Genomic DNA, 16,048 nt, shown 5'->3' with positions numbered 1-16,048 from the left:
TGGGATATTAATTCAACATACATCACAACATAAACAACTATTAACGGTTTATCTAATTTAAAACAAACATTATTATAATATTTTTCTAATATTTATAATCCAGTTAATAAGATAGAATACAAAAGAAAAAACAAAGGCGAAACCTATTGGCTTAGGCAGGTATGGTTTGAGGAGTTTTGTCACAGTAAGTAGCACATTACCATCCTCTCCCTTGGTAGTGAGTCTGTATTTACTGAATGGTGCAATAGTGAAACCTCCTCTCCCTTCTGCTAGTACCTTAAGACACAGCTTAGTGATAGAAAATGCCCTGCCTGTGAACTTGCACGCATTACATCCGAAAGTGAATTAGTGTTATTATGATAGCTTGTTCCATACAAGTTAGCGGGATTTCAGCAATGTCCTTCCAGAACAGCTGTTCCTAACTTTTTGACTTGAGGACCCCCTACTAAATCATGCCGACAATATCCTCCATCGCCTCAAGGAGTCATTACTGGAAGCCCGGAACCCCAGCCTAAGCATTTTCGATGCTTTGAACCACAATACTAAAAAAATACAGAAATAAGCATTCATCGACCAGATTCAGAAACAATAAATATTTTATTTATTTCACAAACTAATATATAAAAAACTAATTTTAATTGTAATAGGAAGGTTAGAGTGTTTAGTAGGGACGATGAGTGACCTCATTTGAGTTTAGAAACACTCTAACCTTCCTATTTAGTATCCTGAAATTGATTTGTGGGAGCAGTACAACTGCATGCATGCATGCAGTTGTACTGCTCCCTCGAATCAATTTCAGGATACTGAATGAATTTTTAGCCTCCATTTTCAAATTCCTTCACGTTTACTGAACGTTTTAAAATGTACATTTTGCTTCTTTATTTATATACACTACTATAATCCCTAGAAAAAGTGCTTGCCTTAAAATCTAGGCAAAATCACCACACCAGTATTTATGTTCAGATGGACATGTTTGCTTAGTTGAAAGACTATAGTGAGGTACATATCAAGCTAACGTAGTGCAGCAGTTGCACATGTACCGTGGTATGCATTGGGCCTTGGTTTACATTCACTTCCTCGACCGACAACCAAAATGGACATAACGGTACAATCCTAGCAACTCCATTGGAGTCTAAATAGTGACCTTTCCCCTATTTTCAAATGCAAACTTTGACGGTGTTAGGCCAAATTCAATCTAATGGCACATTTGGAAAATTAGGCAGTTTTCTGTCTACTGTAAACTGTTGTAACTTGTCTTTTTATTTTCAGCAGCCTGGAATGCCTGCCACATTGATAGTCACTGCTTTTCGCCGCAGACCTTAAAAAAACCCTGCATTAAAAATGTCTACATTTTGATTGCATTTCTTGGTAGTTTCCTTAGTAATTTTGATGCATGGAGCCCAGTTTGAAGTTTTTAGTACCATTGCTGGTCATTTTATTTAAAAAAATATATATGTCCACATTCGATTAGTGTAGAACTCAGTCCTGGTTTCGAAGTATGGAGTATAAATATTATGGTTGTAGTGTTGGGTATTAATTGGATGTTACTTCACAACATGGAGTGAAGTGATAAATTTGCAATCTATTTTTTTTTTTTTTTGGGTACTACTAAATATGCTATATTTTTCATGCATAAGCCGGTCAGATGGTTGCTTTCATTTTAACCAGAGTATTTTTTTTTTCTTCTTTTTTTTTTTTTTTTTAGATGAGGGCTATTACCAAAGTGGGAAATTTCAGTTTGAAATTGAAGTTCCAGAATCGTACAATATGGTGGTGAGTTGACGTGAATACTGAAAGTACCGTGTTAATTATATTGCCTGGCTCATGTTATTTTTTACTTGGAGGTCACCTCTACAACTCTTGTGTATAGTGTTCTTATAAGATATATTTAAGAATGTATTGTGCTGACTTGTTCATGATGCTAGTCGTATTCACAAGGAGGATATGAGGTACTCTTAAGACTGCCTGTGAATACTTTGGCACCTGTAGGTGCTGGTGTATGCCTTGAAACTCTCATTTCGCTTGCATGAAGAGGTCGGTTGTGCCAGAACATCACTAAATCTAGAGTGGAGAGCCAATGTTTTAGTGTTGTAACTTATAATGGATGGGCTGCAATCTAACAAGTGAGCCATAGTGTGCATGCAAACGTTATTTTGGATATTTTATACTTTAGCTGGAGCAAGATTGTGTGGTTATTCTTTAAGCCACTGAGAGAGACGTCTTACATGCTGTTTCCGGTTGCAGAGCTTAGGTTTTAAGTGAATTTTACTATTGGCTTATTCTGTGGTGATCAGCTTATCACGTTTTTGATGGTGTATATTAACCTGAATATTTAACATTTGGCGACTATATGGTTACATGCTTCTAATATTTGTGCATTTGCAATGTTCTATATATTTTTGGTAGGGGTGAAACTATGCAGAACCCTTATCTTGTAACACCCTGTTAACATTGTATTAAAGATGTTAGGAAAGACATGATGACAAAAATGTAGTTCCACAGTCAGTTGGATCGCCTTTAGAAAAGTCAGTCGAATTGTCTTTGGAAATGTCAGAAGGGTGTCACATTTTGGTTCAGAGTGTCTGGCTTGTTATGCTAGTGACTGGGTCACCAAGGAGGGTAAAGAGGTGAGGTATTGGGTTGCCCCTCATGGGTCAAAACTCACATTGCCCACCTTCGGGATTTAACTTCCTTAGTAGTTTCGGATCCCCTTTCAGTGCAGTTTCTGACTTCACTTTTGCATTAACAAAACTACCCCTTACAATGTTTGTGTGTATGAATAAAGGTTCTTTGCCGCTTAAGTTGCTGAGGCACCTTTTGGTGTGTAAATACTGGCATTCCGGCAGTTGAAAGAAAATGAAAGGGTGAGAGCCCAATGTTTCAGTCGATCTAGAATTTACCGGGACCAACTTTGGTGTTGGCGTCCTTTCGCCACCTTGCGTTTGGGGCATTGTGGATGAGAAAGAAAGTGAACGGACCTGTGACGGTGATTAAATATCACTGATATTTCGAAATTAGGATTTGTAAGGTACCTTGAGCAAAAGGAAGCATCTGAGAGGGTATTCCCTCTACGTAAGCAAGTGACAGAAACACTAACAGCCCTTCTGTTTAGAAGAATGTATACTTTATGAATATTATATTTGTCCCTGGGACTATTTTTATCATCTCTATGTGCCCTGAAGAAGGTGAGTGACCCTGAGGGGCCACTTATCATCAAAATGTACATTGGCACTACCATGCAGGACAAAGACATTACATTGGATTTATCTTTTCCCTTTAGATAATGGTATAAAGAAGGATTTATATAAAAGATTGAGATCTATACACACGATGTTCTGATTAAACGAAAAATAAAATAGAAACAAATGGATTTCCTCAAAATATGAAAGTCTATGGACTATGAAGCTGGATACATGGACTAATTATTATTTTGTTGTAGTATAATTGGCAAGACCGGATGGTCCGTCTGGGGAAGGATTTCCTATGTTGTTATCTACCCTGTAATTCATGATTATGTCCTGTCCTTGTAGTTCTTTTTACATTTTTGTATGAGTGCTTTGGCATGATTGTGTTAATTGTTTTAATTTTTAATTGATGTGTCCCAGGGGATATAATAATTCTTTATCAGATTATTGTGGTTCTATGTTATAAATGGGTTTATGAATTATATATCATTAAATAAACAATATGTTTTTAGACACTAGATACATTTAAATGTATGTGGAATTCTGTGGCTTGAGACACTCTTTTCTTTCTTTGGAGTTGAGGGATTCTAACCTTAGGAACCCACTTTATAGGAGGGACACTTTTGTGTTTTCGATGAGTAAAGGAGAGATCATAAAAGGGGTCGCCTAGTGAGTGTAATCCTCCTTGTTGAGTAATGAAGTGATCTGTGGATCAAAAATTCAAATCCTTGCAAGGCCGACTCGATAAAGTTTGTTAAATTGAGTACTATGAAACTGCCATATAATAACGCTTGGTTTTACAGAGCTTAGAAAGGACATAACTGCATTATGAAGCCCTGAATAAAAGTTATTTTTATTGTATGTTATTCTATGTCTGGGCAAAATTCTTGAGATGCTGGTTGCTATTCATTTGTTAGAACATTTGTAGTCACGCCATCTCAAACCGTTTCAATTAGGTTGCTAATCCTGGCAAGTTACAAAATTATCTGTATTAGACACGGTGTATAATATCAATACTGGGTACAGATCAAAGATTCTCTTTTGTTCTGGTCTTTCTGAATTTGTTTTTAAAATGTTGCATTTGTCAAAGTGAATCAGTTGATTTTGATTTTCTTCCTCCAGTTTCATTGAAACACTATTAAAGTTTGCTTTGTTTCATTTACTCAGACCATAACTGTCCCCATTTATTCAGACCATTAGCTTGTCTACACACTCTGATATAGCACTCTTACAGAGTCACTGACATCGCCCTTATAGTCTCTGTCCATGCTACTCTAACAGCACACATGATCAAATGAGATGGGTCAGATAATCAGTACGGTAACCTTAGTGTTTGGTTAGATGCCATAGAAAACGGGATGAACCAGAATTGGCCTTAGATTAACAATAATAAAACTGAAGTTATTTGTCTAAGTTCTTTCATTCTAGATAATCCAGGAACTATGTCCCAGCTTTTTTGGATGGCCACATATTCCTGGTTTAAATAAAATTTTAAAAAAAGCTTTGAGTTTTTAGACAGGTTCACAATGCTATTCTTACTCCCAACGATGATAGATAGAAGGTACTGTTAAGAATTTGACTGACTATGTAAGCTATGTTGCTAAAACATTTACTCTTGAATATCATGGCAAAAAATATAATGTATTTACTAGAGATAAATCCAAACATTCTATGCATTACATTATAGTATTCCTCAGCTTCTCTGGCTGAGAAGCAAGCATTCCTTCCACCTGAGACAGGTGGCGGATTGCCACTAATATCATGGGCTACTTGTAGTACCTATATCAATTTCTTAGAGATTTTCAGATTTAAAATATTTGAATTTTCAAGACCTGAATTTATAACGGATCCCACCATGGTTTGTCTAAGTAGTAAGACTAAATTACTCTGGAACATAATCCAGTCTATCTTTTTTTGCCTACTGTGCCACTCCAGACAAGAACCACTCATACAAATTAGGCTTTGTCATACTTCAGTACGAATAGTCCAGTCCGAACTGCTAGTCCAGACCCCTTCTAAACCAAAAACAACCAACCATAGACTGGTTTTGGCCAGTTGAGCCCTGCAGTGAGGTGCTGCAGCTTGATTCCATTCCTGTTGGACAGGACCCACGTATGGGTATACCCGTCATTCTTATGGTGTCGCGCTGAGTTAAACAAAAAGATGATGGGTGCCATTTCAGGTGAGAACTATTTTCATGCAAGTCTGGCATGACCTTACTCCGGTAGTAAAAATCCAGCCCGAACTGTCAGGTCGGCTCTCCCTCTGAACTGTAAACACTTGCCTACGACCATTTTCGGGCAGCAGGAAAGCTTGGACAGGTTTAAAGTAGATCCTGCTTGATTCACAAGTGCTATCATACGGGTGTCACCAGATGTAGCATGGATAAATAAATCCATCCTCAAACGTCACAAACACCCAGATGTTTGCACAGAGCTGTGCGTTCCCTCGAATATTTATCAAGCATAATTGTGGCATCTCATTCGGAGAACGGAGACTTCTCATGCGCAAAAGTGTATTTCATAAACATATGTAGTAACGGAGCAGGCACACACATGACTGATTAGAATATATACATATCGTGGCTTACAGAAACGAATGCCACTTACTGTATGTAGTGCACGACCTCAACCAAAATCAGAACTGACGGCCTTATGGGGAAAGAAGTTTTCAATGTGTTGCAAATAACACGGATGTTAGGAGTGCGGCCTCAGATCGACTAAAGGAGAGTTGGCATATTTTAGGTTTATGGTGGGTAACAGTTTCACCAAAGTATACAGCACAAATGAGTGGATCGAGCCGCTGCTCGTCAAATATTTATTTTGTAGTGTGTGAGTGAGGGACTCGCACTTCTGCGTTTGTCTAAATAAACGTATGCTTGACGGCATCTGTACCTTTTGAGCGTATGTGGGTGGAAATTCTGGGGGCAGAAGTGCGGTATGTGCATGTGGTTGAGAAGTGAAAGCAAGTAACCCCTAGGGGGAGGCTAAAATGCGGTACCACATCTAGGCTCAAACTTTTCTACAACAGCTCATGATTAACCGCAGGTACAGGTTGTGAAAAGGCTTCTCAGGAACCCGATGTCAATCGGAGCATTTCGTGGCCCCGTTAGAGGTACAAACCACTATACAAATTAGACCATGTTACCATTTATCATTGGTTGACGAGTGGGGCCTTTTGTGCATCCACATATCACATCTGCATTATATACTCGCTACAGACTACTGCACATTCTAGAACTAATCTGCAGGATCCTGTCAAGTGATTACCACTCTAGAATCAAAACTCGTAACTTAGCCAATGGTTATTGCACTGCTTCTATTAGAACTGTTGCTTACCAACCACGTACTGAATACACCAAGGTAACTTTCTTTTCCTCTGTTCCAAGAGGACTTAAAAACTAGATCATGTGCTATTCTTGCCACGTATCGCATTTCCAAATTGTTGTCTCCCTTCATAGCTATTCATTTTTGTTCTTTGACTTTTTGCTAATTGTTTTTACCACTTGAGTTTTGGTCTTTTTTTTATTTTTTATTCCTTCACTGATGTCTAGATGGTCAATTTATCCACTTTCGAGGTCAATTCACAGAGAAGGAGAATTAATAATTAGGCAAACACGAATTTGTCCATATTTGAGGGAGTACCTGAGAGAGAGAGAGGTACATCGGAGGCTGGAGGGCGTTTACTATTGCTCATTTAATTTATGGAAGGGCAAGGTTCCCCAGCATGAACTCTACATCTATCGCTGTGGATTTCTTGAGGTATTCCCCAGTTCTCTCATAGTCCCGTGTTCCTTCAACCCGCCATCGAGATTTTCAGTCCTATAAGCAGGTGCTTTGCCCCTGACGATATAGCTGCACATAAGTGGTATTCCTTCGCTCACAGCAGTGACATGGAACAGCCCTGACAAGCCTTTAAAGCATTCCTGAGTCCCACCCTAGCTATATCCTCGAGGAAGATGAGAAACCAATGTCCAAAGCCACAATTTAGTGCTTCCATTCTTGTGTTCAAGCTATTTTCTATTTGTCCTATGCCATGATGTATTGAGCCATATGAAGATCCTTGACGTGAATGCCCTGTGCATTACAACTGCATCGTATGGAAGTATGGGGCCAAGGTACTAACATACGCTGGTGAGGTTACCAATTAGCATAAGGAGTGCACAATGAAATGACGATACCATCTTTTTCATAACTTTAAAGGGAAAGAGTCTATTCTCTGTTTAATACAGAGAACGTTTTGCTAAGTCTGTTGTTTTGTATCCCCGTAAATGTTTATGCAGTACAGGTATTCATATCTGTACATGAAATAACATCTTAAGCTGAACTACAAAGTAACTAAGTGCCACATTCATATAGAAGCCACACATTAATATCTATGCTCATGCTTGCCTTGTCATTGCAAAGCAGTGAATATAGAGGCAACATCCTAGCTTACTATTAATGCATAATAACGCTATTATAAATATTTTGCACAGCATAAAATGATGAACATTTGTATACTTAACCATGTTATAATGAAACACAAAAAAAACAATGGAGAGAGTGCTTGAAGAAGCTCCGTTCTGTTATGTGGTTTTCTATTTCATACATTTCTGATGGATGCGTCTAACTGCAGGTTCCTCACCTTGTGAATTTTCCCCCAAAACCTGATCTGGAAAACTCCAAAGTATTGCTGCTCACTCTGCATCAACTCTGTTCAGCCCGGGAAGTCATGATTGGAACCGCTTAGAAGCTCTACCTATGTACTCTGACATCCATTCTTTCTGCACCTTCAGCCTTGGATCCGAGCACCACTCCTCCTTCGCTCTTTGGAGAAATTTTCTTGACAAATTTTCCTGGGTGCAAATATATGCCATCCCCTAAAACAACCTTGTAGGGACTGTCACAGACATGTCTGTGACAGATCCCCATGAGCTTTGCCGCTGGTGTTTGGGTTTGACATGTGACTCCAAGGCCTACAATGACTGCACCTAGATGAATCCAAAAGCAATCAGAGATAGTGCAGCAAAGCTCAACATGCAGAGCACAAAGCATCAATGTCACCCCACTCAAAGTTAAGAGCACAAACCCGCTCACACTCCTGAAGTTGTCCCTTCTGCAGATCTTCTTGGCCAAAGTTTTTGGGTAATTTGAAGAAGAAAACCAAGCCCAAGTGACACTCTGCCCCTTCCCACTACTCTTGCTTTCTAGAGAAGGTGCAAAGGCATCTCCATGCCTTCGGATTACTTTCCTGTTCTACCAAGGAACAGATTACTTGCTTAGTCCTGATGCAGCCAGAGTTCCTGGGTCCATCGGCGAGATTGAAGGCTTTGCTGCACATCTTTGGAGCTCCCTTTAGATCCTTTGTGCCTGAACGTGAGCCAAAAGGAGCCAGAAGCATGCCAGTCAGGTTACTGCTGACAGGCTTGCCCTCTGTGCTGTCTGTGCTCCTTAAACCAATTTTGGGTTCGGTATGGATGTCAATACCGTCTTCTGGCGATGTATCGGTGTCAGTACCAGCTTTGAGTTCGGCTCCAAAATCTGCACCAGACCATAGAACGCTGGCACTGACGCCACTGGCCCTGAAGGAGTAATCACAGCGCTTTCTAGTTTGACTCTGAATTGACTTCACTTCGACCAAGACCACATCTAGATATTGCTGTGCTACAGTCTAAACCTAATCCATCAGATGCTGTGCACAGCAGTGGAATTGTGTAAGCAGGTTTTTTCTTGGACTCAGACCAGAACCAGACATATGGAGACGAGTGGTGTGCACGGGTAGAGTTTGCTTCACTATGATAACAGGTGGCACATGAGGGGTGCCATTGAGCTGGATAATTCATCTGATACTGGTTTGCCTTCCCCCATGTGGCCCACTAATAGAGAAAGTACATCCTTGGCTACTATAATTAGGAGAGCTTTTGAAGTCCTTGAATTCCACTTCTCTACTGTGGAGGGGAAGACAAATGTAGTGACACAAGCTCTTCAGACCTGGTCTAGCACTGACCAGACCTCTAACCCTTCTACAAAGCCTTCACTGACACGGTTAGGCACTTGGGCTAAGCCATATTCTGGTCCCCCAGTTAAGCCAACAAGTTGCCTGTCGTCATAGATTGGCCCAGGCGACCCTGATTTGCTGACTCATCAGCCAACCCCTTAGGGCCTGGTGGTCAGGCATCCACCAGTAGAGTAAACCCAAACCCCTATCTAACCACTCCTGACAGGGAGCCAAAAATGTGTTGGTACCTCAGGTAAATGAATGTTCTCCTTGGCCAGCCTTGCTTTGAGTTTTCTTAATACAAGCTACCTGTTCGGTCATTACACCCATGCTCTTTGGGACATAGTTGGTGCGATCTAACCGTGAGCCCCAGAAGACCTGCATGACATCTTAGCCCGAACTATTCAGGATGCGGCCTAGACACTGTGGATTGTCTTATAAGGGTTATGTGAGTGAGCGTGATGCTTTGCTCCAAGGCTTTTCTAGGGACATCCAGGCATCCTTCAAGAACATGCCTATTAATTTCTCCAACCTGTTTTGGTGAAAAGGTGGACTTGATGTACAGCATTTTAAGGAGAGTCAAGCCACAGCATGCTCTTTGAGCCTTTCAGCTTCAGTCAGCTGTCCCACCTTACATTTACCTCAATTTTGCCTGTTTCCGGGATATGCCAGGAGCTTAGTTTATCAACTGCATCAGGGTTCACAGACAACACAAAAGGCCATCCAGCCTTTTTGAAGTTGGGGCAGTGGGCCTAACAGACTACGTACTGGCCATCAGAGGCTGCGCTCATCCCTGTCCTCTGTCCCACCAGCTTAAATCTCGAAACCCCTTTAGTGATTCTTAGCAGCGCAGTCACCTGACAGGAGACACAGTGAGACACTTTCTGCAGTGGTGACAGCACATTACATCGAACAGATGGGTCATGCAGATTGTTTAACAGGTTAGGCCCTGCTATTCTTTTCAACCAACTGCACCTGCCACCTACTTTGCAGCACTTCTCTGAGGTTCATGTCAATCAGTCAATCATTTTATAGAACGTAGCAAATCGCCCATGAGGGTCTTGAGGCGCTGGAGCTGCATGCAGCTGCGTGGAGCAATGATCATTCGAACATCCAGGTCTTTAGTGCTCTACTGAATCACTGGAGTGAGGGTGCAGTCCTGAGGTGTAGAGGGAGGTTATTCCAAGCCTTTGCTGCCAGGTGAGGAAAGGAGCATTATTTGCTGTTAGCTCAACGGACCCGACAGAGTGTCTGAGAGAGAGGGAAGCTGTTCAATGGTGTCTGGTCATGCATCTGTTTTGTGCCAGGAAGTCTAGCCTCTTTTTTGGCTAAAGGAGCCATTGAAGTTGTTGGCCTCGGAATTAGGTACTGGGTGCTATTTCTACTACTTTTGTGTGGGGTCCTGTCCTAGATATTTGCCCCCCCAACACCTTCCTGTGCAAGGACAAATTAAAAATGCTCACCATGGCCCAAGTTCTCTCTACCCTGGATCCCAGAGACTAGATTGTGGCACTGGACGTGCAGGACACTTACTTTCACATTTAGTTCTAAAAGCCCACAGACTCCACCTGTGGTTGAAGGTGGGCCACCAGCACTTTCAGTTTGCTGTGCTCCCTCTTGGCCTCACCAGTGCCTCTTAGGTTTCCAGAAGGTGATGGTGGTGGTCGCTGCCCATCTTCTGCAATAGGGGGGTACTAGCCTTCCCCTTGTCAACTGGTTATTGAAGGCAGGCACACCAAAGTCTGTGGTGTACCATGTCCAGACGACTGCAAACCTCTTGACATAATTGGGGTTTTCAATCAACCTACCGAAGTCATACCTAACTTCTCATGGGCTCCCCTTCATTGGAGCCATTATGGGCACGGCATACTTTTGAGCCTTTCCTCTGCACCAACAAGTCCGGGAAGTTCAGGCTATGAAACAGTTGTTTGAGCCTCTGACCTGGAGATCAGCGAGGATGGCTTGGAGGCTTCTTGGTGTACTAACATCCTGCTCAGCAACTATGCCACAGGGTTTTTGAAAGCTTTGCAGTGGTATCTCATGGCTCAGTGGGCCAGCACCAAGACAAAATTGCCAGATTCCATTTATGTGTCAGAGGAGACTGCAATAAACGTGCAATGATGGCTTCTCTACCAAAATTGGACCAATGGCGCTCCTATTCCTGTCCTACCCTTTGTTGTTTAAGGGTGATAGATGTATTGCTATTCTGGTGGGAGGTCATCAGGGAGAAGCAGATATCAGAGAACTTAAGCAGATGGAGACTGGCCTTTACTTCAGTGTGCTGGAGTTTCTTGGCATTGAACATCTTCCTGCCTTCCAAGCGATGACTGATGCAGGTTCTCATTGAAAAAAACACTGCCATGTGGTACTGCAAAAAGAGGGTCGATGTCCTAGGTCCTGTGCCAAGAGGTCTTGGTGATACACCACCTGGCAGGATCCTTAAACACAAGGGCAGACAAAGTCAGCTATCAGTGCCTACAGGATCACAACTTGCAGTTACTCCTAGAGGTGTCTCTCTCTCTCTCTCTCTCTCTCTCTCTCTCTCTCTCTCTCTCTCTCTCTCTCTCTCTCTCTTCTCTCTCTCTTCTCTCTCTCTTCTCTCTCTTCTCTCTCTTCTCTCTATCTCTTCTTTTTTTTTTTTCTCCACCTAGAGTAGAGTAGGGGTCTTCTATATGCCTTCCTTCAGCTACCTCTCCTTCCCTGTGTTCTGAAGCTTAGAAATGGCTTCGGCTCACTTCATCCTAGTGGCTCCAGACTGGGGCAAAAGTGTGTAATACCCAGAACCTCTGGGCCTCGGGATCTGCCCTCCAATCCGACTGCCACTTTAGGAGGCTGTTCTGTGGGAGCAGCAGGTCAGGGTTTTATACTTGAGGCAGCGCAACCTGCACCACTGTGCTTGAAAGTTGAGTGATGATCCGACTGAGGTCTTTGATGTTATCCTGGCAGCCAGATGATCTTAAGTGTATTCAGGGTATTAGGCAAGTTTGTGGCTTGGTGCGATACCCGCCAGTTGAACTCATTGCAGCCAAAATTGTTTGTTTTTTACTTTGTTTTTTATTTGGTTGCAATAACATCTGCACACCAGATGAGTGAACTTCAGGCCCTTTTAGTGCAGCCTCCCTGTACAAAATTTTTCCCAGACAGTGGTATTGCAGACAAGAGCTGCATTCATACAGAAAGTGGTGACACCTTTTCACGTTGAACAAGCAATCTCCCTCCTGACTTTTGCTCCACCTCATTACTTGAAAAAGGAAGAGACTATCGTTTGGACCCCAAGAAATCACTCAATTTTGATATTGATCATAGCAAAGAACATCAGGTGAATGTTCAGGTCTGTATGGCGTTCTCTGGGGCGATAATGGCAAGACAGTGCAGAAATAGACCATCTCTTATCAGATAGTTTTCTGCATGAAGATTTACTACACATTTCGAAGTAGCAGTCTCCAGAATGTTTACAGGCTCAGTCTACCAGGTCCAAGACCGCTACCACTGCGTTTACATGCAGAATACTGATTCTGGATATTGTAAAGAAGCTATGTGAACATGAGTGCACCCACTCATAAACCACTTCTGCCTTGACAATCTGGTTTATCGAGATCAGCATTTGCCCTACTTGGTCTTCCAGGCTCTTTTATTCTGAGCCATCCCACAGACCCAGCACACTGGGAAGTACTGATTTGGTATCAAGGTGAAAAATCAGCAGTTAGGAGTATCCATCAAAAGAAAAGGTTTCTTAACTTCAGTAATGCATTTTTTGGTTGATGCTCTATCTAACCCATTATGTGGATGGTCTCTGACACCTGAAAGGATCCAGTATAGGTATCTGCACATTGATGTATTCAGATCGCTGATTGGCTCTGTGTCTAAGGGAGTGGACAAGTCCATAAAAGAAACACGTCTTTATGGCACTTAAATGTATTCATCATGGAGTAGAACAGCATTGCTTGGTAGGTGCGGTGTCGCATGCTGGGGCACAGGAGCACTGCTTTTGAGGTTTCAGGATCCCGTCTGCTGTCTGGGGGAAATTCATAAGGTGCGGAATTTGCAGTTAGAATATCCACCAGAAAGAGTGCTACTGGAGGTGAGTGACTTGTTAATCAAGTTGATGTCAAGAACACTTTAAAAACTTGACATGGTTATATGCAATTGTGATTTTGCTTTATTTGCACTCTTCTGTCTCCTTTACGGCTATTTGAAAGCAATATGTGGGTATTATCACACTCACAAACATTGAAAGAATACTTAGATGCCATTTTCATGTATTTGATATTATAGCAATTATTTCACTTGGGAAGGGATAACTGAGTTCCTGTGCACCACACAATTTGGCTGGCTCTGGAGGATATTTTAATCTGTGCTCCCTAAACCCTGGGCCCCTGAATAAGGTAAAGTATTAACCTAATGCTATTCCTTGGAGCCCACAAGGTCAAATTGGGTGTTCCGACACCCACTAACACGAATTTAGGATGAGTAGCCCTGAAGGGATGTTGCTGTGGACATCCAGGTCACCTGCTCCACTCAACATCCGTGGTTAGACTGTGGCACCTAGCATGCATGCTGTGTAAAAAAAAAAAAATGGAGGCATTTTTTTAATGCCTTTTAATATACAGCAGTGTCAGTGAAAATTATGTTGGCATGGTTTAACAGCACAACTCCGTGCATTCCAAGCTAATATGTGATCACATTCTGCTGTATAAGCCCTAAATACATTTATATTATTTCTTCACTATTCCTTCACTGCAGAAATTACACTTCTAAAATAATCTTTTGGCAAGATCTTATCTTAGTTGGTAGCTAAATGCTAACAGCAAAGAGCATTTCTCAAAACAAAAAAATAATAGCAATAAATACATTGTTGGTGGCAAGCGTCATAAAATTGATAACTCATTCAGTCACCCCTTCACCTGCTGTGGATGCAGTGCATGGCCAAAGAATTAGCTGTGTGCCAGTCTGGGTAGCCACTCAGCTAGCTTTGTGCACCCTTCGGTCATGCAGGGCAGGATTTGTCAAAACCTTCACCCACCCCCCACAGCAGCTAAAAACCCCTTTTGCTTGGTCAAAAGCCATACACTGCAGGTATTGTCTGCAGGACATAGTCTCAAGCTATACAATGCACTCAACTCTACCTGGCAGCTTACCACTGCTGCACATGGCTGAAGGAAGGTGAAGAGCAGGCAGTGAAACTAAACCTCAGAGGTCGGCCAACATTATAGAGTGGGGCACAGGCCACATCCTTCTCAGTCAACCACAGTGGTGACTATATGATGCTGCAGACCCTGCACATAAACTCTTGTGTGGCTAACTCCTGATGTGCAAAGGCAACACTGGGTTGACCTTAGGGCCTGGCCTGTGACTAGACTTTGTGTTCGGCCTCTTCCAAGACTGTCCAGCAGAGGGCCAAAGTATTTGCCTAAGCCCCCCAGTTGGCCAACCACCACTACTTATCCTTGCTGTATTTCACAGTGATGGTTGGCTGCAAGCCAGCATGCCTTACGACCTGTGCTCAGCTCACCACTACGCTCAACCTAAAGCACAGTCAGAAGTCCTGCATAATGGGTGTTTGCTGAAGGACCTGGCCTGTGGCAGGCCCGGTCATCAATTCCCTTGGCAGTGTGCAGTGGACAGGTCCTGCTCCCAGCCTTCTGCACAGCTTCCCTCAAACCCAGTTAGGATATGGAGTTTCTACTGAAATGTTAAATTACTCCTTTGATGTGATTTACTTGATAAACTATTGTCTTTCTAGGTCACTGGTTACTTCTTTTTTGTTTGCAGTATTTTTAAAGCATGGCACCAATGAAATGTCTTGGCACTTTCACCAGATAACCAACACAACCATCACACGTAAGAGGCTACAGCCATGCTTTGAATGGTTCTTCTAAACGTTTCAAAAACATTGGGAGAGAGCATTTCAGAATCTAGCTGCTGTAAAAGACGTCTCCCAGTCTGTTGTTGTTCCCGATCACTACACCAAAGCCATATTTGCTGATCTAAGAGCCCTTTTAGATGTGTCATCTGCACTTAAGTGCCATAAATTCTGGGGTGTTCTTCTGCTGATAGTGCGTAAATGCCACTCTTTCTTGGTGGCAGCCATTGGCACACGAGGGGAGGAGAGCAAGGTAGGTAAAGAGGTGAGGATTAGTTAAGGATTGCAGGTATGGTGTGTTTTCACATTTGGGACAGGCAAGGGAGGCCATATTATGTATGACTGCTCATTACGTACTCCTTTGCTTCAGCCTAGTAGTTGGTGGTAGACTATTTTGGGGGTCATACATCACATAAAATTATATGTGGACAACTGAGTTACAAGGATGATTCCCCCCTAGTGTCTGAGAGACATCATAGACAACAAGAGCAAATCTCTCGTCTATTTGATGTTACTAAGAACACCTTGGTGAAAGACATCCTGGTAACTCAATTACCCATCTAAATTTCTATATATACTCGTAATAGGTATTTGTAAAGAAACCAGGATAGAAGCACCAGATGCATGTTAAAATAAGCTATTTCACCTGGGAGGGTCACTAGTGCACGTCTGGTCTTGTTTTATGCAGTTTATCCACACTCCTTAGAAGATACAAGGTTCAACTGTTTCCAGTTGAGAAGGAAGAGTGCTCGAGGGGCAAGACTGTAAAAGTCACTAGACACAAATTTGTGTTATGTGCCACTATTTACCATATCAGGAAGTCAGGTGGGAAAAAGTCGCCTCATCATCAATTAGATCCTATAGATAATTTTCCTTGGCATTTCTTCATAGAGATCATTACAGTGGTCGTTTTCCTTGGTGACCGAAACACAGGAGTGTAGCTTTGGGTGGGGTCGAGGCGGGAGTTTCAACATATTAGTTGTATAATAAATGGCATTCTTGGTTTGTTGGATTGCTTTGG

At 42.1% G+C, this 16,048-nt stretch overlaps 1 protein-coding gene across 2 annotated transcripts in view; it reads left to right on the top strand.

The window, feature by feature from the left end:
• UBE2F (ubiquitin conjugating enzyme E2 F (putative)) overlaps positions 1-16,048 on the top strand; it is a 1,010,525-nt gene that overhangs the window by 356,374 nt on the left and 638,103 nt on the right. For both annotated transcript variants that reach the window (XM_069225615.1, XM_069225614.1), the window contains one exon: positions 1,706-1,773. In XM_069225615.1, coding sequence (XP_069081716.1) covers positions 1,706-1,773 — 68 coding nt within the window. The remainder of the gene's footprint in view (positions 1-1,705; positions 1,774-16,048) is intronic.

Source organism: Pleurodeles waltl, chromosome 3_1 (genome assembly GCF_031143425.1).
Source record: "Pleurodeles waltl isolate 20211129_DDA chromosome 3_1, aPleWal1.hap1.20221129, whole genome shotgun sequence".
NCBI lineage: Eukaryota > Metazoa > Chordata > Amphibia > Caudata > Salamandridae > Pleurodeles > Pleurodeles waltl.
This window is presented reverse-complemented; position numbering and strand designations above follow the sequence as displayed.